General features: G+C 37.5%; 2 protein-coding genes, 1 long non-coding RNA gene and 3 other non-coding genes across 7 annotated transcripts; 3 read left to right on the top strand and 3 right to left on the bottom strand.

Moving 5' to 3' along the window:
• Positions 1 to 2,625: 2,625 nt before the first annotated feature.
• On the bottom strand, positions 2,626 to 2,744 carry LOC149618901 (5S ribosomal RNA). The gene has a single exon (XR_016375668.1). It is a non-coding gene; the product is annotated as a 5S ribosomal RNA (ribosomal RNA).
• Positions 2,745 to 7,065: 4,321 nt separating this feature from the next.
• LOC149618900 (5S ribosomal RNA) lies at positions 7,066 to 7,184 on the bottom strand. The gene has a single exon (XR_016375628.1). It is a non-coding gene; the product is annotated as a 5S ribosomal RNA (ribosomal RNA).
• A 234-nt stretch (positions 7,185 to 7,418) lies between these two features.
• Positions 7,419 to 7,610, bottom strand: LOC149618899 (U2 spliceosomal RNA). The gene has a single exon (XR_016375643.1). It is a non-coding gene; the product is annotated as a U2 spliceosomal RNA (small nuclear RNA).
• Positions 7,611 to 9,069: 1,459 nt separating this feature from the next.
• LOC149618898 (uncharacterized) lies at positions 9,070 to 10,964 on the top strand. Its single transcript, XR_016375345.1, has 3 exons — positions 9,070 to 9,795; positions 9,863 to 9,971; positions 10,046 to 10,964. It is a non-coding gene; the product is annotated as an uncharacterized LOC149618898 (long non-coding RNA).
• Positions 10,965 to 13,638: 2,674 nt separating this feature from the next.
• LOC149618897 (tRNA (carboxymethyluridine(34)-5-O)-methyltransferase alkbh8-like) lies at positions 13,639 to 16,709 on the top strand. 2 transcript variants are annotated; one of them, XM_089854904.1, is made up of 8 exons: positions 13,639 to 13,803; positions 13,930 to 14,161; positions 14,615 to 14,737; positions 14,792 to 14,992; positions 15,294 to 15,471; positions 15,526 to 15,919; positions 16,013 to 16,162; positions 16,263 to 16,709. In XM_089854904.1, the coding sequence occupies exons 1-8, from the start codon at positions 13,699 to 13,701 to the stop codon at positions 16,665 to 16,667; spliced, it is 1,788 nt and encodes a 595-aa protein (XP_089711030.1). In that variant the 5' UTR covers positions 13,639 to 13,698; the 3' UTR covers positions 16,668 to 16,709. The 2 variants fall into 2 exon arrangements, with proteins under 2 accessions (XP_089711030.1, XP_089711031.1); XM_089854905.1 differs by lacking the exon at positions 13,639 to 13,803 and having other exon boundaries at positions 13,985 to 14,108.
• A 299-nt stretch (positions 16,710 to 17,008) lies between these two features.
• Npl4 (nuclear protein localization 4) lies at positions 17,009 to 25,867 on the top strand. The gene is made up of 13 exons (XM_089854901.1): positions 17,009 to 17,175; positions 17,295 to 17,375; positions 17,450 to 17,565; positions 17,639 to 17,875; positions 17,935 to 17,983; positions 18,044 to 18,132; positions 19,339 to 19,801; positions 21,616 to 21,742; positions 21,813 to 21,973; positions 23,029 to 23,202; positions 23,264 to 23,492; positions 25,173 to 25,342; positions 25,412 to 25,867. The coding sequence occupies exons 1-12, from the start codon at positions 17,173 to 17,175 to the stop codon at positions 25,337 to 25,339; spliced, it is 1,896 nt and encodes a 631-aa protein (XP_089711027.1). The 5' UTR covers positions 17,009 to 17,172; the 3' UTR covers positions 25,340 to 25,342; positions 25,412 to 25,867.
• The last annotated feature ends 1,199 nt before the right edge of the window (positions 25,868 to 27,066 follow it).

Genomic DNA, 27,066 nt, shown 5'->3' with positions numbered 1-27,066 from the left:
ACCTTGTTGGCAGTTCAGGGAACTTCATTTTTAGGGGGGGATGGCGGCAGGTTACCCAAAGTTAAGAGGGATTAGACTCACTTAAAACGTATATACTTATCTATAGAAAATCAAGGGACATGTGGGTCAAATTTTTTAAAACATTTTCTTATTCCGCATATATTCTTTGTGTTAACAAAAGCTTCCTGAAAACTCGAAACTGTTTTATGGCGCTCTTGTATTATAACGAATTGGTCACGATATCTGGATTTTTGGCCTACATTTAATGCCATTTCACGCCGCCACCATTCGCGTACGGTTTTTTTACCTCTCCGAGTGACGATGGTGTCACGGAGAGCTATTTTACTGGTTGCTCTATCAGTGTGTCTGTCTGTCACCGCGTTCGCAGAAAGCAATATTAGCTTCTGCGCCATTATCATCGTTAAAGGGTTAAGATACGCGGCGGTCCGCTAGGGTTACGAGAAACGTCTAGCCTCTCAATGGCAGGGCTTCCACCGAAGGTTCACGCAATTGTGAGTTTTCTTATCATTTAGTGTGAATCAATCGCGTTATATACCCTAAATATCCAAAAATTGTTAAAGAGGCATATGCTTGAATCCAAATGTCAATAATAGCTATGTTTAAAATGATTTTAGGAATAAATTTTCTTAAAACGATTTAACTATAATTAAGCTAAATTAATGACGATTAAAATAATTAATATTAATTATATTTATTTAATTATTTAAGAAAAACTTCTTAATTGAGTCTGAACTCGGCGAGGTTTATTTTGGTTTCTCAACTTGTTTTAACCTTCTACGGATTTATTTCACTTCCTGAAAAGCTTTTGCGACTGTTAAATTAAACTAGAGGTGGGGGAATTAGATGGGATAGAAATCTACAATAGGGTCAACACCTAACATAGTTAATAAATACCCCCAATATCCTTGTTTTTTATTCCGAAAATTACCCTTAGGCCTAAATGTGCAGCTACAATCAGTTTCTGCCATTCTGTATTGAAACGGAGCTCATTTACATAACCTGTCCAAATTAATAAATAATAGAAAACTGTAATTTTGTTTGCGGTTTAATAGAAAGGTTAAGAAGTTTCTCTTAGTACTATTTTCCCAGCAGAGGGTTAATTAGTTATTTCAATCTCTTTGGGAAGGTTTAGATTGGGATCAGGAAATACCCAGACAAATAGCCGACCAGTTCGAAATAATCAAAAAATAAATAAATTGTGTACAAATGCGCTCTTTTGGTAGAAAAAAAGATTTTCCTGCAAAAGACGACGAGTTCAAAAAATTTTTCCTGCTTAAAAAATCAAAGCATTTTAAGAACCTTGAGTATAAACGTTTTTCGGCAAAAGTGTCGCCATCTAGTAGTGACTAAGACACTTATGGTTAATATCATCAAAAATCAATAAAAACATAGTTTAAATTTTGAATAACACAGACCGGTATATTTGTATTAAACAGAGAACTAGTTGTCAGGTGGTCGGACTAGAACAGGTGCATTCAGAGATATGCCCGTTGCCGATTGAAGATGTTCAATTTTCAAGAGTAAATCTAATTTGTCATATAGTTTTCAACTACCCTGCTTTTTTTGAAAAAAAAAAAAAACTAATGGGACCGTCCATAAACTACGTCACACGCTTATGGGGGGGAGGGGGTTTGTAAGTTTGTGACGGTCCGTGACGAGGGGGGAGGGAGGGGTCCTTCGATGCGTGACGTCACATTTAAAATTAATTTTATTACGAAGTCAGTAAGAGGTCGATTGACCTTTTTGTTATAGAAGAAAAACACAACGTTTCAAAGTCCACCGTGAGAACGACCTCTACAATAATTTAACAAATTTCTTATTCCATCATCGTTTAAATAGTAGAAACTGTAAGCTATGATCACATACTCGTACGTGTAGCCAATTTAAACATCGCATTTAAAATAAAGTGACCCGTTCACTGCAGAACTAGCTACACGTACGCATAAGGACTGCTAAATGTAGTGTCAGCTTAAACTCTCAAATGTCACTGTTTATTCGCCACTAGCATTAGCAAGGATGAATCGAATTTGCATGGTTTCGTTTCTTTCGCACATTTTTAAAATCTGAATCCCAAGCTCGATTAGCCTAAGGTTTTCAAGTGACAATGTAGAAAAGTATTTACTGTGCCCCTTTAACTAAGCTTTAAGGAAATATTTTGGAAGGTTATAAAAAAGCACATCCAGACAATAAAGTTCTAAAGCTCAATCAGAGGCAAACGATATTTGTAAAAGCTTAAAATGGAAATGAACTTTGACTTTCAAGTCGATCAAAAATTTCTGAGTGGAAAGAAGAAAGAAGCTCTTTTTAAATTAATCAAATTAAGTGGTAAATTAAGACATACCATAGTCCGTTGGGGGGGGGGTTAAAGAAATGTGACGTGGTTTTCAGGGGAGGGGTCTTAGAAAACGTGACGAAGCGTGATCTGGGGGGACGGGGGGGTCAGAAAATGCCATTTTTTGCGTGACGTAGTTTATGGACGGTCCCAATCTGCTGCATTTAAAAAATAAACTCCTGGAATTAAAAAATTATCTACTGGAATTGAAAAAATTATCTACTGGAATTGAAAAAATTATCTACTCTTAATTAAAATTATTAAACAAAAAGAGCCAACGGCACGCAGTGTTCCCAGGTGGTCTCCCTCCCAAGTACTGACTGCGCTCGACGCTGCTTAACTTCGGTGATCGGACGAGAACCGGTGTATTCAGCGTGATATGGCCGTTGCCGACAAAATTTGCTCAAAATTCCAATTTAAAACTAAACAAATAGTTTTATACATAATATAGAACCCCTCTTTAAAAATAAAATTTAATTTTCTGCATTTATTAATAAACTACTGGAATTAAAAACAAATATTTGAATAAAAAAATATACAGTAGAATTGAACAAAAAATATTCAGTGCGTTGAAAATAATCGACTATCATAATCCTCGGGTACGGGATTCGATTCGCTCGTCCCTTTTTAGGATCCCATGAAAAATTGTAGTGTCAAATTTCTTCCCCAGAGATGTCCAGTTAAAACAATGCCGACTCAATTTATAAATTGAGTCGGCATTGGTTAAAAACATGAAATTTACCCAAGTTTCAAAGTCTTGGATATAAACCTTTTTTTCGGCGAAAGTGTCGCCATCTAGTAGCGCCTAAGATTTCAAAGTCTTGGATATGAACCTTTTTTTCGGCGAAAGTGTCGCCATCTAGTAGCGCCTAAAGGCCCGTTCAGAGATGGGCACTATCATATCATTTGATAGTTTTACCACTTGATACGATAGAAAACTAAATCTGCCCCAATCAAAGTATCAATTTTGATAGTTATTTTCGAGAAAAATTTGAATTATAATGATCGATTGAGTTTGATAGCTTAGAAAGTGCACTCGAAGTTGATATGATTCATTGATTCGTTGAAATCTTCTAGAGAAAAATATCGATTCTCAACGTGATCTGGCTACTAACCCCATCTTTTAGAAATCATAAAAAATGATAGGCATTATTCCTTGAGAAATATATTGATTTTTGGAGTGATTTTATTTGGCGACATCTGTTTTCTGATTTGATTTTAAAAAAATTATGAGCTAATCTTTGATAGGCAATTTTGATAGTTATGAAAATTTCTGGAAAGATAAGTCGTTTTTTGAATGATATCGAAGTTTTTAATATATTTTAACGTTAGCAAGTGTAGGTTTATTCTATAAGAAGATTCTGTACTTGGTGGTCGTTATAACCCTCTCAAACAAATAAATAAAAATAAAATAAACGATGGTTCAACAGTTCAAACTGTGAAGACGGAGCTTCTTGTATATAGAAGCTCCGTGCTGTCACTGATGTGAACGTGCTGTCACTGATGTGAACGACTACTCGAGGAGGAAGAACGATTCCACGAAATCATCCAAACGTAGAAGTAGATAAATTAAAGTGTAGATTTTCTGATTTTTATTACCCACAGTTTTTAATTGCAATTTTTGCCTTTAATTATTATTAGTTAACCGTTTATAGTAGATGGTTTAGATTAAATCAAGGGCGAATAATTTTAAAAATTATGAAAAGTAGCTTTTGAACTATAGACAGTTAAAAGTCAAACTTGAGAAATGAGATTATGGAAATTATATGAATATATGAAAATATTAGAAATTCTACAAAATCAGGAAATATCAGGAATCGATTAAACAGAGTAAAATTAGGTAGAGACCAAATCAGTTTGATCGAAAACAATCAAATTTAAAGTCCGAAAATTAAATAATCGATTAATTTAGTCGTCCCTAAAGATTTCAATTTGATTTGATAGGCAAAAAATCTATCTAACAATGAGAGCCAATCTAACATATTGAAGGAAGATTTGATAGTTTCACCATCTATGATTTGTTGAGAGGGAAAAAATCTATCTAACAAATAATGCCCGTCTAAAATATAGCTAGAAGAATTGATAGTTTCGCCAAATATGATAGTTTTGAGAGGAAAAATATCTATCTAACCAGCAGTGTCAGTCTAAAATATAGTCAGAAGAGTTGATAGTTTCGCTATCTATGATAGTTTGAGAGGAAAAATATCGATCTAACCAGCAATGTCAGTCTAAAATATAGTCAGAAGAGTTGATAGTTCCGCCATCTTTGATAGTTTGAGAGGAAAAAAAATCTATCTAAGAAGGAGTTCCACTCTAAAATATAGCCAAAAGAATTGATAGTTTCGCCATCTATGATAGTTTGATAGAAAAAAAACTATCTAAAAAGGAGTGCCCAACTCTGGTTCAGACGACACTATTTTTCTCGCTACGCTCGCTGTGCTGAGCTCATCAGATTTTCTGGCTTCACCAGCCTCTATAAAATTCACTGTTCACACGGACAAAATTTTCTCACTGTTGACATGCTGTTGACCTCGGTGAGGAAATTTTGTCCATGTGAACAGTGAATTTTCTAAAGGCTGGTGAAGCCAGAAAATCTGATGAGCTCAGCACAGCGAGCGTAGCGAGAAAAATAGTGTCGTCTGAACCGGCCTTAAGATAGCAATTGTTAAAATCGTTAAAAATCAATAAACCAAAGAGGTAACGATCAGTCTTGGAAATAAGGATTTTTTTGAAACTAGTCCTCGGGACCAGTGACCCCCAGCGTCTACAATATTAAACTGGTTTTTGGGACCAGTGACCCTATACTTAATTTATTTTTTACTAATCCTATTTAAAAATTAAGGAAGTATATCATTGACGCACAGCCCATTCGATCGGGCTATAGAAGCAATATTATGTCAAAAATCAGAGTTAACTCTTAACATTGCCGTCAATGGGAGGAACACCGTTTTTTGGTCCTAATTTTGAAAATACTGGTTGAAATCTCTTGAATTTTTAATGAGATTTGCAAAATAAAGTTTGGTATTTTTGTGCAAAGTTTTTCTCTTCCAAAGTTTTTGTAAGAAAATTAACCATAATTTAATTTCCAAAACATAGCAAATGTTGTTTTGCAATTCTGTTTAAAATTTCAAGAGATTTACACCAGTTATTTCAAAATTAGGGCAAAATAACTGTGTTCCTCCCATAGCTGGTCATGTTAAAAGCTGACTCCTTGAATTTTTCGAGCGAAAAAGCCCCAAATTACCAACACGTGCTTTTACATAGGAAAAACATTGTGTGACTCTGGAGGGCCTTCTATAGCGTGTGAAGCCAAAGCGTGATCGAGTGGGCTGTGGTTGTAGCAAGGAAGGCAAGAATGAGAAAAAGTCAAGGCTAGGAGACTATATCCATGGAGTAGAAATTTATAATGACTAGAATTTTTAAACTGGTCCCTCCAGAATTTTCATAAAAATTCTCAATTAATAAACTGGTCGCAAGGACCAGTAACCCCCGGGTTTTGAATAAAAAAACTGGTCCCAGCAATTAATAAACTGGTTTTTGACCTGTGGACCTGTGCTATTTCCAAGACTGGTAACGATACGATCCCGTGAAAAGTACATATTTCTTCCCACAGATACAAGCACCTACCGAAGTAGCTCATTGCTAATTAATAGAGAGCTGCAACTCCGTGGAAGAACTCCGAAACCCGCTGGGTTCCGCGTTTAAGCGATGGGAACTCCAGGAGTTGGAAATGTTTTTCTGAGATAAAATTGGAGTTGGGTGGCAGTGGAAGTTTTCGTGTGCGGAGTTGGGAGGCAATGGGAATAATGATAATTATAATTGCGAAGTTGGGAGGCAATGGAAAATTATCTTAAAACATGGAAATCTACGGAGTTGGAAAACTTAAGTCTGGTAAGTGGTATCATAAGTTTATAAGATATGTTCCATAAGTATGTCACTACCTATACATCGTAATGCTAGTGGCTTAATGAGAGCTAGTTCAAGAACGACGCGAGAATTGACTACACTCGGTTTTGCAGTCCATCCTCCTATTTAGTCTATACTAAGCCTTTGACAGCGCCTCACCAGGCGTCGCTTTACGAGAATCTATGACGTTTCGCCTACGTCACTTCATGACAAACTCTCATTAACGAGTGACACACTTATGGAACATATCTTATAAACTTATGGTGGTATTGCTCCAATTTAAAAGCGGACTTTAGCGTTGTGTGTCTTCAGAAGCTTCGTACGAAATTCTATTTTCACCCGTAACCCCACGTGACACGTCCCCTCAGTGTGTCTCTCACACAATGGGGCCGCGGGCGCTTTCCTTTTCTCTTAAACCCATTGACAAGAAGAGTCTCCTTTCTAGCTTTGAGGCATATTAAAGTAAGGCAGTAGGCATATTGGCAGGCACAACTAATAACAGAATGGACTCTAGTGTTAGTATTTCTTGATTCGTGAAGTTTTCATGGAAGGAGTTGGTAGGAGTTTTACATTTCGCTTGGCGGAGTTCTGCGGAGTTGAAACTTTTGATTATGGCATTGGGAGGAATTGGAGTCATTGTTGTGTATTGCCTTGGAGTTGGAAGGAGTTGGAGGTTAATATTTTCATTTTGCAGCTCTCTACTAATTAAGAGCTAGTTGCGTAAACAATTGTAAATGAATGCACAGCGTCGTTTTTCTAGACCGGAGAAAAAAGTTTATCTGGAATTTTAAAATATTAAATAAAAGAGCCAACGGCACGCAGTGTTCCCAGGTGGTCTCCCTCCCAAGTACTGACTGCGCTCGACGCTGCTTAACTTCGGTGATCGGACGAGAACCGGTGTATTCAGCGTGATATGGCCGTTGCCGACAGAATTCGCTCAAAATTCCAATTTAAAACTAAACGAATAGTGTCAAACTATATAGAAGCCCTTCGCAAAAATATTATTCATTTGCTGCATTTAAAATGGTATAAATATCAAATTCCTTCCCCGAGTAACAACGACGCAATCCAAATTCATTGTGAGATGCGAAGAACGGCAAATTTGATTGCTGCAAATCGATGGTGGTTAGGATATGTGTGTTTGATTTTAGTTTATTTAAGGAAGTGGGCCGATCCCGGAGGTACTGCAATACCGGGCCAACCCGTGGCGGAGGTGGAGCAAGCCCCGAACTCTCCGCCGCCGTTCAAAAACAAGTTTAATATCTTGGGCCCCAATGGGACCCGTATCAGATATTAAGCTGATAAGAACAGATACTACACTTTGATCTTAGCCAAAAGGCCGAGAAGCGATAACCCACATTCGTATCCTATTTAGCCTATATAAAAATTCTTACCTAAACCTTGTATGGAAGAGGTGTCATATATAATACCAAGTGTGTGCTTCACATACCTACGTTAACATTCATAACTTAATGTAAAATATAGACATTTTTCATATATTGCGCTATCGAAAAACGTATTTAAAAATTGACCTTATTTACTAAATAATTAAGAATATAAGGGTCTTAATTTTACGTTCTTCCAATGAAAAATAATGCAAGCCGTGCCATCTATTTCGCCTTCGTTGATAAGATAATCAAATTTAAGCTTATCTTATATCATGTAGTTAAATAAATTTTTATTAAGATAAAAAAACTGTTAAAAACATATTACTATAATTTTTTAAGTTTAAAATTATAAGGTAAATTGCTAGAACTTCCACCAATAGATGGAGCCATTGTTGGATAAAATATGATAAATCATAGAAAAGGCGAAAATTCAAACTAACTGAATCCGATATAGTTTACACACATGGAGATTACCGGGCCTCCGGATATAAATGGTATGAATTCTCCATGTTTGTAAACTATCTATATTTGATCAATATCATCAGAAGGGGATAATAGAGAAGTATTATTCTAAGGTAGCGGTTTTAAATCTAAAAATTAAGCTAAATATTAAAAAACTTAAGAAATAGCAGCTTTTAAAATCTACAAAATTTCTAAACTATGATACTAGAATTGTTTCCGTTGATAAATGAATGCATTTCAAATTTTAAAAATGCGTTAACGAAGCTAATTAGTAATTAGTCACCATCAAAAATCATAATTATTTTGTTTAGCTATATAACTTGAGAGTGTCACCCTTCTTCTATTATCCACTTCTGATATTACGTAACAATTATCATTTAATTATATTTGGCCGTATCTACATAGAGGCTTGCTAATTTTGCACTTAATTGTTTCGTCTTTGGCCCCTTTTATTTTAAGTAACTCCGAACATGCATTAAAATTAACAATATTAAAATAAACATGCGTAATTATTAGTAAAGTGCACTGATTAAACAAGTTTAATAAACATTAACGCGCTTAATAATTTACTTAAACTTAAAAGCTTACCTTTAACCTTAGAAAGACGCATCCCAAAAGCACCACAACACTAGAATGATAATTCTATTTCTAAATATAGGCTCAGTAAATAACACATCTCAGAAATACGTAAACAAGCAACCCGTCTCGCACCTGGGCTCAAATTTTCCAAGAAATAGAGAAAGAACTTGACACAATAGGAAGGGGGGGAATAACTTCAATGGCGCCAGCCCCTTCCAGTAGTTTCTGCCTTTCACAGGTACTCACCTCGGTGCAAAACAGAGCACGTGTTCCTTTAAGCGGAGGAGGAGGGGTGTTGTAAAATAAGTCCTATTTACGACCACCAAATTTTTCCATTTAAAAAAACCCCAAGCCGTACTTTCCCACAGGTCTTCTGTTCCCAGCCTCAACAGAGCATTTAAAAAAAAAATTCTTCCCCCTTCGCTAACAAGTACAAGCATAAGTTCATAAGATATGTTCCATCCATAAGTTTGTTAATCTCTGGTAACTTAGAAACTGAAGCTTGTAATTTTGAAGTGATTGAAGTAGGTCATAGATTCAGGGTAAAGCGACATACGCCTGGTTTTGGCGCTTCTGTCAAATTAGTGCTTAGTAAGTTCAGACTAAATAGGACCTAGATGGAACTTGGTCCTGCAAAATTAATTAACCACCACCGAGTGTAGTTAGGACTTCAATTGACTCGCTTAATTGTCGTTCTCCTTCTCGAACTAGTTATCTCGAGTACTGTAAGTCTCTCAGTAGCATTACGAACTTTTATGTCTAGTGTTATACTTATGGAAGGAATATATCACTTATAAACTTATGCTACAAGCAACCCTTCCACAGAGAAAAGCTTTCAAGGTTAAAGTTGATGGACAGGACGGTCCTTATAGCCATAAACAACCCCAGCTGAAAAATTCCCCTAATTGAGAGTAATGGGTTATGGGCCTAACCCTACCCATGTTTTAACAAAGGGCAAAAGAAAGGTAACATACATACCTTTTAGAACCCTCCTGTTAGAACCCAATAAGGTTTTAAAGAAAATTCTAAAACTTCAATCCTTTACTTCGGAAACTTATCAGTATTATCTCTAACAAAACAACACGAAGGGAAACGTTTTCTTCTAAGGTAACTACGATAAGTAGGCATATTATGACACTGAAGTGTGTGTGACCTTGTGTGTTTGCTTTTATAGACCATTCTATTACTTCCAAAAGAGAAGCAAAGACTATAGGGGACGGGGAGGTCACCTTCTTGGGTTGTTTTCGTGGCGCCAACCAAGAAGCACGTGACTGCTAGACACAGTGAGAGTCGGCTAGCCTCCCTACCCGCGTCACGTGTAGCAGGGAGCTTAACCAAAAATTTAAATTCCTTATAGAGCTATCTCATAAGCCTTAGTGTGACGTCACCCATGTTATTTGCCCATAGAACCAAAGCGGTACCAAACATGGCCGCCCACTGCCAAAGCTACCTAGGCACTGACAATTTCCCCAAGCTACTGGTTATCAACAATAAAACCAGTATTAAGACAAGTATTTAACAATTATATCATTATATTAGCCTAAATAATAAATTTATGGAATTTAATTTAATGAATAAACAGTCCTCTTCCTTCTTTATCCAATGAATTATTTTCTTCATGGCGTTTGTCGCGTCCATTTTGGTTACTAGCGGCTCAAACGCGGCGTATAGTTCAAAACCAGACATATGCATGCTGTAATTAGAAATGCAGGCTATTTTCCCAAGCGTGGGGAACGCGTCAGGCCATTTTCCCTATGGCGGGATCGCGTCAGGCGATTTTCCCTATCGGGAACGCATCAGGCAATTTTCCCTATCGCGGGGAAGCGTCAGGCGGTTTTCTCTAACCCCGGAACGCGTCAGGCGATTTTCCCTATCCCGGGAACGCGTCACGCCATTTTCCCTATCTCGCGAAAGCGTCACGCCATTTTACCTATCGCACCAAAACGTCACGCCATTTTACCTATGCTTTACTGACTCACTGATCCCAAGGACTAGTTTAAAAAATATCCTTATTTCCCAGACTGATCCTTCCTTAGACATTTTTGAGGCGTGATCGAGTACAGGCTAGGAAATAAGACAGGTTTACAGGTCAAAAACCAGTTTATTAATAGCTTGGACCACTTTTTTTATTCAAAACGTGAGGGTCACTGGTCCCAATGACTAGTTTATTAATTCCTACTTTTATTAAAAATTGATATGGGGACCTCTTTAATTATTTTCATTTTAACATAAATTTCGACTCCAGGAGTCCAGTTGTGTATACAACCCTAAGCCGAGAGAGATATTTTTACCTCTCCGAGTGACGTATGTCACGGAGAGGTTCTAATTTCGACGTGTCTGTGTGTGTGTGTGTGTGTGTGTCTGTCTGTTGTTATTGACTTACACCCCAGGGGACCGCGTTCGCAGTTTCCGAATCGAAGCAAATGTGTTCGCTATTTCCGGACCGCAATCACAGTTCCCGGAAAATTCAAAACTTGAGGCTATCCACAATTCAACTAGTCACCACTATTTCATCTGACTAGTCAATTGTCCATTCCACATTAACACCAATCTGTATTCATCGGCTTCTAACACCACCATCTTCTGGGCGTTGTTTTTGTCTATCCCACATAGACACCAGTCTGTACTTACTGGCTTCTAACACCACCATCTTCTGGTCATTATTCCCACATGGACACCAGTCTGTACTTACTGGCTTCTAACACCACTATCTTCTGGTCTTTGTTTTTGTCCATCCCACATGGACACCAGTCTGTACACCTGGCTCCTACACCACCATCTTCTGGTCTTTGTTTTTGTCCATCTCACATGGACACCAGTCTGCACACCTGGCTTCTACACCACCATCTTCTGGTCATTGTTTTTGTCCATCCCACATGGATACCAGTCTGCACACCTGGCTTCTGCACCACCATCTTCTGGTCATTGTTTTTGTCCATCCCACATGGACACCAGTCTGCACACCTGGCTTCTACTCCATCATCATCCTTAAGGTTAAGACATACGCGGCGATCGGCCAGGGTTACGAGAAACGTCCGGCCTCCCAATGGCGGGGCTTCCACCAAAGGTTCACGCAATTGCGCTGTTCTTATCCATAGCTGCGATTCGAAATCCTTATATACTACCTATTTGACTAAGGTGAAGCAACCGGCGTATGCTTCATTTTAAACGCCAATATTAGTCAAGTCTCTCAAGAATGTTTAATTGTTCTTTATCAAGACGATGTAACGCTCAATAAGGCGAACAACTAACGAAGAAAATATTTAATATTAATTATATTTATTTTAATATTTAAGATAATCTTGTTTCTCAACTCAAAATTAATACGGAAAGAGTTAAAAAGCAGTCTATTTTTCTGTCTGTGTGTGTCTGTCCGTTGTCACACTAGTGCGCCGAGTTAGCAGTTCGCTTTGTTTTGATGTGTTAAGAAATCCTACAGAACCTTAATATTCACTTTTTCCATAATATAAAGTGAATATGTGGAAATCTTTTTCGTAATTACGATGCATTTAATACTTTTGTAGCTTTAAAGCTCTATTTCATTTTGATATTCCAAGGATGTTTTTTAATATTGTTATTTGAAATGGATGTTTATATATTACTTAAGCTATACTACATCTGTTTATAGCATAATCCTTTCTATAGTCATTTCAAGAAGAACGCAACGATGTTGGTCAATAAGCCTAGTGAACCTAAAAGTAAACGCTTGGGTTTGGTTTTCGTTTCTGTAATGCAGAGACATTAACGGTTCAGAGTGAGCCGAAAGTTAATACACTTTTAAATAATTAGACTTAGATTATATAATCATGGTGGATACCTGGGCCGCGTTCAGCAGAGCTCAGCGCTGTTAGCAGTGTCCTACAGGACGGGATTTTGTTTTAGAATTAGACGTCACGGTGCTCAGCGCTGAGCCAGCGCGGTCTTCAAAGAAAATAGTCGGGTTTTTGGAAAATGTGACGTAAAACGCGTAGTTCTCAGCTTGGCGATAAAACATGGAGGAATTAATACAAATAGGTCTTGCTGATTCTGATGGGACTATAGCTATTTAATTGGCGTGAAACCAGTTGATCACGCGAGAATTTTAAGATACATGTTACTTTCTAATTTTAATTATAAAAGTTGTTGTTATCTATCTCTTTGAATATGTTATCATACAATTTTTGTTAAGCCTTGGTACCTTGCACGCTTTATTGCGCTAGCGTCATTTTTAAAACACCGATGACCGGAGAAAAGCTATGACGACAGATCTCACCGGTAAACGTTTTCCAAAATCCGCTGTCATTTTGGGGAGCTCTGCTGGACGCAGCCCAGACCAGTGAAAGGTCTGATCGTAATCGGATTATAGCTTCGTGTTTTCATGCTTTTTATGGTGTGCATTTACTTTCAGTGTGTGTAGCCACAAATAAGCTTTGGTGTTATGTAACGTTAACGGCCATGTTGACAAACTAAGAAAATCGTTGAGGTGAAACGAGAGGATAGTGTTTACATGGCAACCCTGTTGTGAATATGGCTTTGAACATAGAGGGTATACAGTTGAGGAGTAGAAAATTGGGCCTTTACAAAAACGTAAAGGTAATATCCCTCCAAAGTTTTAGATCTTCATTTCCCGTTTTTCCCCCATCGGATGAATTTAATGTGTACAAGTATATCCTTATTGGATGTAAAATGTCGTCTGATTTACAGTATATTTGCTATGCTTTGTATACTGCTTTAATATTTCATAAATTTTAACTTCAGTATTTGTTCTTAAAAAAAGAAACATTTCCATATCTGGGTAAGTAAGTTTGTAAGTAGTCCTCCTCGGAGAGGTAATATTTTGGTTTTCCCAACTTGTTAGAAGATAGAACGACCACAAGTCCTGGGACCAGTAGAAAAATAAATAGGGGAAGGGTCACTGGTCCGGAGGACTAGTTCAGAAATAAACCTTATTTCCAAGCCTGGATCGAGTATCCTGTGGCTAATCTAAGGAGCTGGTGTCGTCCGCTCTTTATTCTACTTGTAAGTTTCAGTATGTCGACTTTCAGTAGTGTCAAGAAAATTAAAAGTAAAATACATAAATATGCAAAAACTCTGAAGAGATTAGATGACATCAGCTGCGTTGTCGAGCCGACAAAGGTACGAATTTTACTGAAGTTTAAGCTAAATTATGTATCAAAGTAATTAAAAATTTCTTGTTTAGTTTGAAGTTAATCACGTGTTTGTCAAAGGCTTAAGGTATTTCATAACAGTAATTACTTGCAGATTGTTTTCGTGTGCAATGTTGGGTTTGCAAGCGGGTTTGATTCATTCAAACTTCTTAAATTATTTCAAAAATATGGTTCAATCGAAAGCCTCATAACCTTGCCTAATCGACCTTACTCTTTTGTGGTGTTTGACAGCGTTAATGATGCTGTTTTAGCGGTAGAAGATTTGAATGGAAAGTGTGTTGATATCTTAGAAGACAAACCTGTTTATTTGACATTTGCTGAAAAAGGTATACCATAGATAAAGAATGCGCGTGGGGGAATTTGTTTTCACTCTACAGGATCGGCAACTCCCTATCTCGAATGACAGCTTATTCTGTATATACTCTGTTACAACATCGGTTGTCAGCACGCGTAAAGCTAAGTCTCTATATAATCTAGCCTTGCACGTGCTGACAAGAGACAAAAAACTTCAGGATCTTCAGGATTTATAATCGTTCAAAATATCCTGAAGTTTCTTGTCTCTTGTCAGCACGCGCAAGGCTACGTTACATAGGGACCTAGCTTTGCGCGTGCTGACAACCAATGTTGTAACAGAGTATATACAGAATAAGCTGTCGCTCGAGATAGGGAGTTGCCTATCCTATAAAGTGAAAACAAATTTCCTCACGCGCATTCTTTATCCATGGGTATACCATGGACAACCTGTGTATTACGTTCGTGTTAACATCTGATTATTTCAGTTCCCGAAAATAACGAATTTAGTGACACGAGCCTTCCACCTGATGCTATACTTTTAGAAAACTTTGTAACTATCAATGAAGAGAAAGAACTCCTCGAGTTGGAGCCTAAAATTGATGAAACGAGTAAATTCACGTAGAAATTTTAATTAGCAATGCCTAATTATTATCTTATTTCAGAGGAACAGAGTTTGAAACATCGATTAGTTTGGCACTATGGCTACGAATTTGATTATAATACCAATAACATTGATAAGAATAAACCACTTCATGGAGATATTCCAGAACTTTGTCAAAACGTAATGCAACGAATGGTTGAACGTAATGTTGTTAGCGAATTGCCTGATCAAATAACTTGTAATCGTTACGAACCAGGCCAAGGTAGCACCTAAAAGAGTCTTAAAGGGCTCCTTCGGACCCTTAGACACATGGCCCCGCGGATTTCCATCCCCTCTTCATAGACGATCTTCCTCAACACTTTGCCCCACCGATTTCCGACCCCTAAGTAGTTCCCTCCTTGTTAATATCCCCCTTCTTTCACTCCCTCCCTCTGGTTAGGTAGGGGGGCTCGGAAATCCATGGGGCCATGTGTCTAAGGGTCCGAAGGAGCCCTTTAACAACTCAAATGAGACTAAACTGTAAAAATCTGAAATCAAAGCCTAAATTTGTGTTTATCTTATAGGTATTCCGCCTCACGTTGACACACATTCTGCGTTCGAAGACGCCATTTTATCATTAAGTTTAGGATCTGATGCAGTTATGGAATTCACTCATATTTCGAGCCATAGAAAATCAGTTTTCTTACCTAGAGGAAGCTTATTGGTTATGAAAGGGGAGAGTCGATACGGATGGACTCATTGGTACTTTATTCCCTGTTTAATATTAGATTAATCAAATAACATTTTCCATTTTAGCATAGCTTGCCGAAAAACCGATATTGTCCCTAAGACATTCATTGGAATAAATGGGGAACTTAAAACAACATTATCGTTAAGTGAACGATCAACTAGAACTTCATTTACATTCCGAAAGATAAGGCAGGCAAAATGCGAGTGTAACTTTAAAGAACTATGCGATTCTCAAAAAGAGAGCAAAAAATTAGAAATAAGTGAAGAATTAGCGAAAATACTGGAAAACAAACACGTTTGCGAAGTTTACGACAGCATTGCTGATCATTTTAGCGAAACTAGGTTTAAGCCTTGGCCTAATATCGCTTCATTTTTGGCTAATTTATCGCCTGGATCATTTTTAATCGATGTAGGTTGTGGAAATGGCAAGTATTTGGGACGCAATTCCAATTTAATTGAGGTGAGTAATGTATATTTAATGTAGTTTTTCGCGTTTTGAAGTATCAGAAAGTAGGCTTAGCAATGGGGTTATAAAAGAGAGTTATAATTACAGTTAGGATGCGATTTAAGCGGAAATCTTTTGAGCATTTGCAAAGATCGAAACTTAGAAGTCGCGCAATGCAATATCTTGCAGCTACCATTTAAAAATAATTGCGCCGATGCGTGCTTGTGTATCGCTGTATTGCATCATCTATCCACAGTGGTACGTTACGTTTGAATTTCGCGCCAAATGTTATTAAAAAAAGTGGGGCTGGACATATTCAAAGTATGTTGAATAAATTTATGTTAATTAATTATTAAAGGAAAGAAGGAGAAAAGCGATTGAAGAAATAATTAGAATTTTAACAATAAATGGACAAGCTTTAATTTATGTTTGGTCTATGGAACAAGAAACAAATGAAGGGGTAGAATCAAACTATCTTAAAAAATCTCGGTGTCAGAAAGTTGAAAACGTTAATAAAACTGAATGTGGGGAATTTTCATTGCCTGTTCATGTAAATCGAACAAAATTTACACAGCAGGATATGTTTGTGCCATGGAAATCTAATCAAACGGAAGATATTGAAAGTGAAAAAGTGTTTCATAGATTTTATCACGTTTTTATTGGAGGGGAACTTGAAAAACTTGTTGAAAATTTAAATAATGTTAAAATAGTTAAATCTTTTTACGATAAAGGTAACTGGTGTGTAATTTTACAGAAAGTGTAATTTAAAATTATTAAATACTTGGAAATAAAATTTGTTACGTAACTTAAGCGACCCCCCCCTGGTCTGGAGTAAATAAACTGGTCCATGACCATTGACCAGGGCGCGTCGTCTGCTAAACTAAAGAAGTGGATTATTAAAATAGCTGAGATAATTTCTGGACTCTGGCTACCCTTGAATTTTATTAGTGGTTATTGTTAAGTGGACCACTGACCCCCCTCCGATTTAATTTTTAAACTGGTCCAGGCAATTTTTAAACTGGTCATTTGCCCTGTGCCACCGCCTTATTTCCCACACTGGTGACTGACGTAAGTAGCCATTTTTTGACAGACGAAAAAAAGGCCCAATGACAAAGCAAATCAGCTGGCGAATCCCTAAACGACACTTCACCCCGTCCGTAATGAACACAAGTTATTAATATTAACTAACTTTGATTAACTTAATAATAATTACAATATAAGATATCGTTAAAACTCGTCGTTGATTATATATCCCGTAATAATTTATCATGGTAAGTGGTTTCATTATTTAATAAAATATATTTTAAAGGACCCCCTGTTAAGCCTTGGCTTGTCTTTCCATTGTTATTTTTAATTTCGGGGCCCCCTCAAAATCGAAAAATCTTTATAGATTTTACGGGTACAATCACCAATTGGAACGAAACGTATCGAATGCCAAATTACAGACTCTACGGCTTCCTTTTTTGAAAAAGTAATTGTTTATTTAGGCCTAAAATTAAAATTAACATAAGCTAAACATTTTTGTTAACGATGTTCCGAAACCAGGTTCGAGAAGAGTTTGATTTGGATAGCGTTTTTGACTTTTCTATATATAAGAACCGTGATAAATCATGGGAAGTTCATTCGTTAGAGAGAAAGAGCTTATCTTACTACAATTTAAAGTTTGTTTTAATTTAAATTTAAAAAGCAAATCTTGTTTAAAAGAATTCAATAAGGAATATCGTAACGCTTTAGACACGGCGATATGTTGTTCATGGTGTTAAAAGACCCATCTAAACTCGCTGAGAATAAACCACCTTCACCGGTACCTTCTACATCGACAGCGAACATCGATATTGGAAAATTAAAATTAAATCAATTTTTGGGTGTAAAGGGTGATCCTTCTTCCAAAAGCAGTCAAATTGTCGAAGATGAAGTTGATAAGATACTTTATACTCAGGATGGCTATATCCAGAGGCAGCGTGATAAACTGTAAGAGGTTCTTTCTTCTTACGCACAAAAAATTATTTAATGATTAATAATTTGTTCAGATGTCAACATGGATCTCATGCAAAATGTGTACATTGCGCCCCAATTGAAGTACATTGGTTACTTTTTGGTTTTATTTCTTTATTTTCTAATTAAATTTTACATCCATAGCCATATAACGATGGTTACTTGCAAGAACACAATATAAAGCACATGTCCTTTCATTCTTACTTAAGAAAAGTAACTGGAGGCATTGATAAGTGAGTATAAATAATAATAAACGTCCTTTACAGAACTATATAGGCGCAAACTGCCCAATCTCGTAGCATTAGTAAATAATAATGGTGGTATGCTTGTTTTGCTCTCTATGTAATTTCTCCATTGGTCTATAACAAAGCAGCTGTTCCCTGGGAATGGGTACAAATAAACACTTACCAGAAATTTATGCAGTTAAGGGGAATGCGAATTTACAATTTGATATCATATTTTACCACGAAAGTGGTATTATGTTACACTTTCGAGTCTATACTTTCAAAATATCAAGTTTTTAATATAATTGAAGCAAAGTTTCTATTTTTAAAATCCATTGGAAAATCACGAAAACTCAGTTTTGATATATCAATAATTTTTTCTTGTCGAGCTTGTTCGCCCGTTTGATGACATCACTATGACGTGAGGAAAAAAAGCGCGGCAATTCTATATGCGTCTCGAGCTTCTCGCCAGTCTAAACTCTGGGTCTGATAGCAGAGAGAGTGGCACCATCTCACGTGAAAAATGTATCTGTGACGTCAAAAAAAGGGAAATGTTTTAGCTTTTCATAAAAGGCGGTTTTCAAATAATTTCATATGAAGCATTTTCAAATGCATATTGCGGCCAAATAACCAGAAATCGGAGAATTAAAAGCTTGATATTTTTGAATTCACAGAAATTAATTCTATCTTTTGTTATATAAATCAAAGGTTTTTTTCAAACGAAGCTTCTCATTCCCTTTAACATAGAGTCCCCTCTCACAGTCAGTATGGGAAATAAGGATCATTTTTAAACTAGTCCTTGGGACCAGTGACCCCCCTTGTGTCCAAAATAATAAACTGGTCTCCGGAGTGATCGCATCCTTTGTTCTCCTGAAGATTTGCAATTAATAAACTGGTTCCGAGGACCAGTAACCCCCACTTCTTGAATTAAAATTTTAAAAAACTAGTCCAAGCAATTAATAAACTGGTTTTAGACCAGAGGAAGTGTGCTATTTCCCAGACTGTTCACAGTATAACCATGAGAGAGCATAGCGAAATTTGTTTTCACGCTTAGAGGATAGGCAACTCCCTATCCAACAGCAGCTTATCTGTATATACTCTGTTCCAGCTTCTTTATGTAACGTAGCTTTGCGCATGCTGATAGGAGATGAAAGCAGTGCTGATTTTTAGGATCTGAAATCAGGAGGTTTTCCAACTTAGTAATCCTTTTTTCAGGGGGAAGTTTGCAGCGCTAGAAGATATCAGTTGTAAAATCAAACCCGGGTGTCGAGAACACGTGCCTTGGCCCAATGGCATCTGCACAAAATGCCAGCCCAACGCTGTCACTCTAAATCGACAGACTTATCGTCATACGGATAATGTTATGTTTGAAAACCCTTTCCTCGTTGAACGGTTCCTAGATTATTGGAGAAATACAGGCAACCAACGAATGGGCTTTCTTTACGGAAGATACGAAATTCACAAGGATGTTCCTTTGGGCGTTAAAGCCGTTGTAGTTGCGGTTTACGAACCCCCTCAGGAAAATGGAATCGATTTCATAAAATTAACTACAGATTCAAACCGAGAGGTGGTTGACGAGATTGCTTCTCATTTGGGCCTTCAGCAAGTTGGCTGGGTATTTACGGACCTCATTGCGGAAGATTTACAGAAAGGAACTGTGAAGCACTTAAGAGGCGCTGTAAGTTATGATTTTAGGGCTGGGATAATGCTTGTATCAATGTACCTCTTAAAACAAGTCTCGGCTGTGGATTAGTTTTAAAAAATGCCACTAGATGCTCCCATAGTCGAGGGTTGGAGACCTTTTTCGCGAGTTCAAGGCTTGAGACCTTTTTCGGGAGTTCAAGACTTAAGACTTTTTTTCGCGAGTTCAAGGCTTAAGACTTGTTCGCGAGTTCAAGGCTTAATTCTTGTTCGCGAGATCAAGACTTAATTCTTGTTCGCGAGATCAAGACTTAATTCTTGTTCGCGAGATCAAGACTTAATTCTTGTTCGCGAGTTCAAGACTTAATTCTTGTTCGCGAGTTCAAGACTTAATTCTTGTTCGCGAGATCAAGGCTTAATTCTTGTTCGCGAGATCAAGACTTAATTCTTGTTCGCGAGATCAAGACTTAATTCTTGTTCGCGAGATCAAGACTTAATTCTTGTTCGCGAGATCAAGACTTAATTCTTGTTCGCGAGTTCAAGACTTAATTCTTGTTCGCGAGTTCAAGACTTAATTCTTGTTCGCGAGATCAAGGCTTAATTCTTGTTCGCGAGATCAAGACTTAATTCTTGTTCGCGAGATCAAGACTTAATTCTTGTTCGCGAGTTCAAGACTTAATTCTTGTTCGCGAGATCAAGGCTTAATTCTTGTTCGCGAGATCAAGGCTTAATTCTTGTTCGCGAGATCAAGGCTTAAAACGTGTTCGCGAGTTCATGGTTTAAAACGTGTTCGCGAGATCAAGACTTAATTCTTGTTCGCGAGTTCAAGACTTAATTCTTGTTCGCGAGTTCAAGACTTAATTCTTGTTCGCGAGATCAAGGCTTAATTCTTGTTCGCGAGTTCAAGGCTTAATTCTTGTTCGCGAGTTCAAGGCTTAATTCTTGTTCGCGAGATCAAGACTTAATTCTTGTTCGCGAGTTCAAGACTTAATTCTTGTTCGCGAGTTCAAGACTTAATTCTTGTTCGCGAGATCAAGACTTAATTCTTGTTCGCGAGATCAAGACTTAATTCTTGTTCGCGAGTTCAAGACTTAATTCTTGTTCGCGAGATCAAGGCTTAATTCTTGTTCGCGAGATCAAGGCTTAATTCTTGTTCGCGAGATCAAGGCTTAAAACGTGTTCGCGAGTTCATGGTTTAAAACGTGTTCGCGAGATCAAGGCTTAATTCTTGTTCGCGAGTTCATGGTTTAATTCTTGTTCGCGAGTTCATGGTTTAAAACGTGTTCGCGAGTTCATGGTTTTAAAACGTGTTCGCGTGTTCCAATTTTAAAACTTGTTCGGGAGAGTTGAAGGCTTAGAACCAGGCTTGGAAATAAGGTTTATTTCTGAACTAGTCCTCCGGACCAGTGACCCCTGATGTCTTAAATATGAAACTGGTCCCGGGACCAGTGACCATACCCCTATTTATTTTTCTACCGGTCCCAGGACTTGTGGTCGTTCTCTCTTCTAAAAAAATCTCTCTCGGTTTAGGGTTGTATACACAACTGGACTCCTGGAGTCGAAATTTATGTTAAAATGAAAATAATTGAAGAGGTCCCCATATAAATTTTTAATAAAAGTAGGAATTAATAAACTAGTCATTGGGACCAGTGACCCTCACGTTTTGAATAAAAAAGTGGTCCAAGCTATTAATAAACTGGTTTTTGACCTGTAAACCTGTCTTATTTCCTAGCCTGCTTAGAACTATTTGAGTGTGATGGTATTTAGAAAATTTAAGAAGTTCTGAATAACATAACACAACTACAGCAAATGGCACTCGTCCCACCTCATACTTGTTTTTCTTTTTATTAGGATTCGTACTTTCTCAGCGCTCAGGAGTGTATCATGGCGGGTCACTTACAAGCCTTACATCCAAACGCGTGTAGATTCTCTCCCGATCGTTTTTTCGGCTCAAAATTTGTTACCCTCTGTGTTACTGGTTAGTAGAGGGTACTTTTATTATATTATTATTAAACGCGCGAGTAATTATTTAAACCCTTAATTTTCAGGCGATAAAGACAATAGAGTTCATTTAGAAGGCTATCAAGTTTCAAATCAATGCATGGCGTTAGTTCGCGATAAGTGTTTAGTTCCCACCAAAGATAGACCTGAATTGGGTTACGTTAGAGAGTCCAGTAATAAGCAATATGTCCCGGACGTCTTCTATAAAGTAAGTTTGCTAATTATTTAATGCTCTTGGTTTGGGTTGAAATTGGTTTTCAAAGGCGCGTCTTGAGCATAGAAAATATAGTGGGTTCGTGAACTATGGAATTGCTGTTGATTTTTATTAAACTAACTCTCGGACTGAAAGGAAAGGTTCGAGTAACGTAACATTATACCTTAAAAGAAGGGCCTTTTTCTAAATATAAAAGGAATTAAATATTGAAATTGAAATAAATGATCTGTTATTACAAAATAATTAGCATTTAATTAGTATTAAAAAAAATTAAGGACTACTGCGCCATCCGCGATTGGTTTAGTTTAGTGGCGTCTGCTAGCCAGAACCTCTTACCCCTACGGGATTGGTTGAATTCTCAGAGGCTGAGCGCTAATCAACAGTGTTATCATGGATAAAGAATGCGCGTGAGGAAATTTGTTTTCACTCTACAGGATAGGCAACTCCCTATCTCGGGCGACAGCTTATTCTGTATATACTCTGTTACAACATTGGTTGTCAGCACGCGTAAAGCTGTTTCTCTATGGAGCGTAGCTTTGTACGTGCTGTCAAGAGACAAAAACTTCAGGATCTTCAGGATTTAAAATATTTATTTGCGAGTTTTTTTAGCTCGAGTGCTGCACGGACCTCTAGGCCTTAGTTTCAAATACCTGTAGTAGGCTGTAGGCAATTTCACACGTATTTGAAACTAAGGCCTAGAGGTCCGTGCACTCGAGCCAAAAAACTCGCGGATATTTTAAATCCTGAAGATCCTGAAGTTTTTCGTCTCTTGACAGCACGTACAAAGCTACGTTACATAGAGAAACAGCTTTACGCGTGCTGACAACCGATGTTGTAACAGAGTATATACAGAATAAGCTGTCGCCTGAGATAGGGAGTTGCCGATCCTATAGCGTGAAAACAAATTTCCTCACGCGCATTCTTTATCCATGCTATTGCCCTGTTAAACATCTATCTTATTGAAAACCCAGTTTAGCTCGAGCAAGAATTTTCTCGTCTTAAGCCTTGGCTGGCGGCATTTTAAAATATTCTTATGTAATAAATTCTAGATCAAAGATAACTATGGAAATGAAGTGACTGAATTAGCTAGGCCTTTACCAATTGAATATCTATTAGTCGATGTACCAGTTTCAACACCCAACGAACCTTGTTTCACTTTCTACGCGGATGCATCCATTAAGCCTTTCCCAGTAGAAAATCGTTACATTGATGGACAGATTCAGGTAAAGAATCGATCCATCTCCCATCCTTGGATTATTCAATTATGTTTTCTTCCAATTCAAGGACTTTGGAGCTTTAGCGACGTATTTACGACAGTTTAAACCCGAGCAGTTCCTCGAAGCTGTTTCTGATTTTCACGTTCTTTTGTACATTGCAACCATGGACACGCTACCGCTTAGAGACGCGATGGAACCCCTTTTAGAAGCTGTCCGAAATAAAAATCGAGAACTAGCTTCCCAGTGGGCCCGCAGCGAGCAATGGGCGACGGTAGAACAAATAATTTCTGCTCAAGGTAAGGCAAGGCTTTAAGTAAATGATTAGAAAAAGAAAACCGGTTTTTTTTCTTATACCACGAGGAATGTAGCCCTTATCGAAATGACCGCCTTGACGTGTGGCAGAAAGTGTTATGTTAAATAGTATATTTAGACTTTAGAGGAAAACGCGTTTGCAGCAAGGCCTTTGGAAATCGGAGAGTTGATCTAGATTTTAGAGCGCTCTAGAGCAGTAAATTAAAAACGCTGATAAATGATAGGCCATTTGAAATTAGCGCCATCTCGTGTCAGAAAGTGTCAAAAAATATTATAATCTCTAGAACAATCGCTTGTACAGGCCTTAAATATAACAGGGTTCATACAAACCTGGAAAAATCAGGGAAATAAGTAGTTGACAAAAACCTCAGGGAAAACTCGGGGAATGTTCGAATTTTTTGTAAAATTCAGGGAAATCAGGGAAATTTGAGTCAAACAGGGGCCGAGTAATTGAGGAAAATGTTCGTGAACATTCCCTCCATAGGATTAACATTACACTCTACTTTGGAGGCTCGTAACTCTGGTTCTACTAGAGATACGGGGATGTCCTTTGAGTATGTTATAGCCCAATTTATCCCCCATCCAACCATACTAAAAACTTAGGGCTACGACAAACAGGGGCCGAGTAATTAAGCAAAACGTGAACAAACAACCCCCTCCTTAGGATTAACATTACACTAAATTTTGGAGGCTCGTAACTCTGGTTCTACTAGAAATACGGGGATGTCATTTTAGTATGTTATAGTCCAATTTGTCTTTCATCTAACCATACTAAAAACATACGGCTACGACAAACAGGGGCCGAGTAATTAAGCAAAATGTTCGTGAACATTCCCTCCATAGGATTAACATTACACTAAATTTTGGAGGCTCGTAACTCTGGTTATATTAGAGATACGGGGATGTCCTTTGAGTATGTTATAGTCCAATTTGCCCACCCCCCTCTTTCGATAACATTTGATCCATAGGATACTCCATATAAGGGAAAAACCTGGAAAACTCAGGGAAGTATATGGGAAAAAGCCTGGAAATCTCAGGGAAATTTGTTTTCCAAAAGTTGTATGAACCCTGTATAAACGAAAGCATGCTTTTTTCCATAACTGAACATTCAGGAATAAACCCTTTCGACCTAAAAAAGGGCTAATTCAAACCTCAGTATCGGGATATCAATTGCCGATGAACGGCAAAGTATTACCCCGTGCCTATTTAGATTAATTGAAAATCTGTTTTTTAACATATCTGAACATTCAGGAATGCGCTATTGAAACGAGCGCCATCTTGCGGCAGAAATTTCGAATAATTATTTAGAAAAAATGCGTGTGCGCTTCTTGAATAATAGTTTAGATGTTGAGCGCCATCTTGTGGCAGAAATTTCGAACAATAATAGTTTAGATGTTGAGCGCCATCTTGTGGCAGAAATTCCGAATAATAATAGTTCAGATGTTGAGCGCCATCTTGTGGCAGAAATTTCGAACAATAATAGTTTAGATGTTGAGCGCCATCTTGTGGCAGAAATTCCGAATAATAATAGTTTAGATGTTGAGCGCCATCTTGTGGCAGAAATTTCGAACAATAATAGTTTAGATGTTGAGCGCCATCTTGTGGCAGAAATTTCGAATAATAATAGTTTAGATGTTGATTAAATAAATATTAACGCTATTTAGGAATGGACATGGATACATCGGCGTCAAATGAAATGAATGTTGACCAACCATCCGCAATGAGTGGGGGCGCTTCATCTCAAGCAGCGGCTAGGTGGACATGCAGACATTGCACATTTTTAAACAGTAACACCAACAGCAATTGCGAAATTTGCGGTTTACCTCAATGACACGTAAATAATTTTTGCTTCCCGAAAAAAACATTCGTTAAGAGACTTAAAAATTAATCTTCTTCGTTGCAGTAATCAAGCCCTCAAAATTTTTTTACGAGATAAACAGAAAAACAACAAAAACAAATGAAATAAAATTGAAAATAAAATCTTATTTATTTTTCAATTTTTAAGTGCGTTTAAAACTTTAAAAAAAAATGCGCTGCGTTAAATTCTTATCTTCGTTTAAACTGATTAAAGAAAAAATTAGGCATTTATTAATTTTATTGTTGTTATTAGTTTAATTAGATTCATCAGCCTAATTTTGTAAATAAAAATGAAATCAGACCGATAACAATGAAATTGTAAAAAAAAAATAAAAAATCTTCTAGAATTTTTGGTAAAATGATAGGCTGAAAAATTGTTAAAAAAAATTAAGCAAAATTTCTTCTAAACGTATTTGATTATTTTTAAGTGCACAAAAAAAAACACCCATCTGGCTTGTATCGTAAAAAAAAAATAAATTAATACAGATATTTAATAATATAAGGTAGCTCAAATTTAATTTAAAATTTGCAGCTGGAGTCGTGGAGCGCGTGATCGAGTTGGCTATAACCCCCAAATAGCCGACTCGGTCACGCTTTGTCCTAAAAACGCGTATCACATATTTTAAGCCGAAAATCAAAATTTCAAATTTGCAGCTGGAGTCGTGGAGCGCGTCATCGAGTTGGCTATAACACCCAAATAGCCGACTCGGTCACGCTTTGTCCTGAAAACGCGTATCACATATTTTAAGCCGAAAATCAAAATTTCAAATTTGCAGCTGGAGTCGTGGAGCGCGTGATCGAGTTGGCTATAATCTCCAAATAGCCGACTCGATCACGCTTTGTCCTGAAAACGCGTATCACATATTTTAACTTTTTAGGCCGAAAATCAAGGGAGTCAACTTTTAACATTGCCTCTATGGACCGTTTTTTGGCCATAGTTCTGAAAATTTTGGTTCAAATCTCTTGAAATTTTAATGCGCTGTGCAAAATAAGGTTTTTTTGCAAAGTTCATCAGTAAGTACACAGAGATGTGAAATTGCAGTAATTTTTTCTCTCTATTTTACCGCGAGATTTCATTGATAGTTGGACCGAAACGCGCTCAAAAATGAGTATTTAAAATTCCAAGCGAGAGAAAATGAACATTTCAAATTAGCGCCTCAGGTGAGAGAATTTGGCAACTTAAATTGCCAAACGAAAAATAAAAATCGGCGCCGCGCACAGGCCTTGATTAACGTAGGCAACGGTTTTGCTATTCGCCATAGGAATGATAGGACAGCAGAGTGGGAAATAAGGAATTTTTTTAAACTGGACATTGGGCCAGCGACCACTCTGGCCTGGAATAAATAAACTGGTCCATGACCACTGACCAGGGCGCGTCGTCTGCTAAATTGAAACAGTGGATAATTAAAATATATTAGCTAATGTCTGGGCTCTGGAAACCCTTGAATTTTCTTAGTGCTCCTGTGGACCACTGACCCCCCTCCGATTCAAGTTTTAAACTGGTCCAGGCAATTTTTAAACTGGTCATTTTCCCTATGCCACCGCCTTATTTCCCACGCTGTAGGACAGCGTCCGTGTCCGCAAAGAGAATATAAGGGAGGAGTGGAAACTCCACCGCTCCACAAGCGTAAATGGTTACGTCACGCCTAAATTATACTAGCGGTACGAGGGAGTTTCCGGCTCAGTCGCGCCACCTACATA

Source organism: Phalangium opilio, unplaced genomic scaffold (genome assembly GCF_054372755.1).
Source record: "Phalangium opilio isolate 3A_F unplaced genomic scaffold, DU_Popi_V2 ptg000209l_1, whole genome shotgun sequence".
NCBI lineage: Eukaryota > Metazoa > Arthropoda > Arachnida > Opiliones > Phalangiidae > Phalangium > Phalangium opilio.
The sequence above is the reverse complement of the archived record's forward strand: the minus strand, read 5'-3'. Positions and strand labels throughout refer to the sequence as shown.

What these genes read in the sequence shown, in the direction of transcription:
- LOC149618897 (XM_089854904.1), top strand. Translation starts at nt 13,699, where the DNA reads ATGTCGACTTTCAGTAGTGTCAAGAAAATTAAAAGTAAAATACATAAA. An exon ending in TCGTTACGAACCAGGCCAAG is followed by an intron (nt 14,993 to 15,293) that starts GTAGCACCTAAA and finishes TTTATCTTATAG; the next exon opens with GTATTCCGCCTCACGTTGAC. An exon ending in TGCATCATCTATCCACAGTG is followed by an intron (nt 16,163 to 16,262) that starts GTACGTTACGTT and finishes TAATTATTAAAG; the next exon opens with GAAAGAAGGAGAAAAGCGAT.
- Npl4 (XM_089854901.1), top strand. An exon ending in CAGAGGCAGCGTGATAAACT is followed by an intron (nt 17,876 to 17,934) that starts GTAAGAGGTTCT and finishes TAATTTGTTCAG; the next exon opens with ATGTCAACATGGATCTCATG. An exon ending in ACATTGATGGACAGATTCAG is followed by an intron (nt 23,203 to 23,263) that starts GTAAAGAATCGA and finishes TTCCAATTCAAG; the next exon opens with GACTTTGGAGCTTTAGCGAC.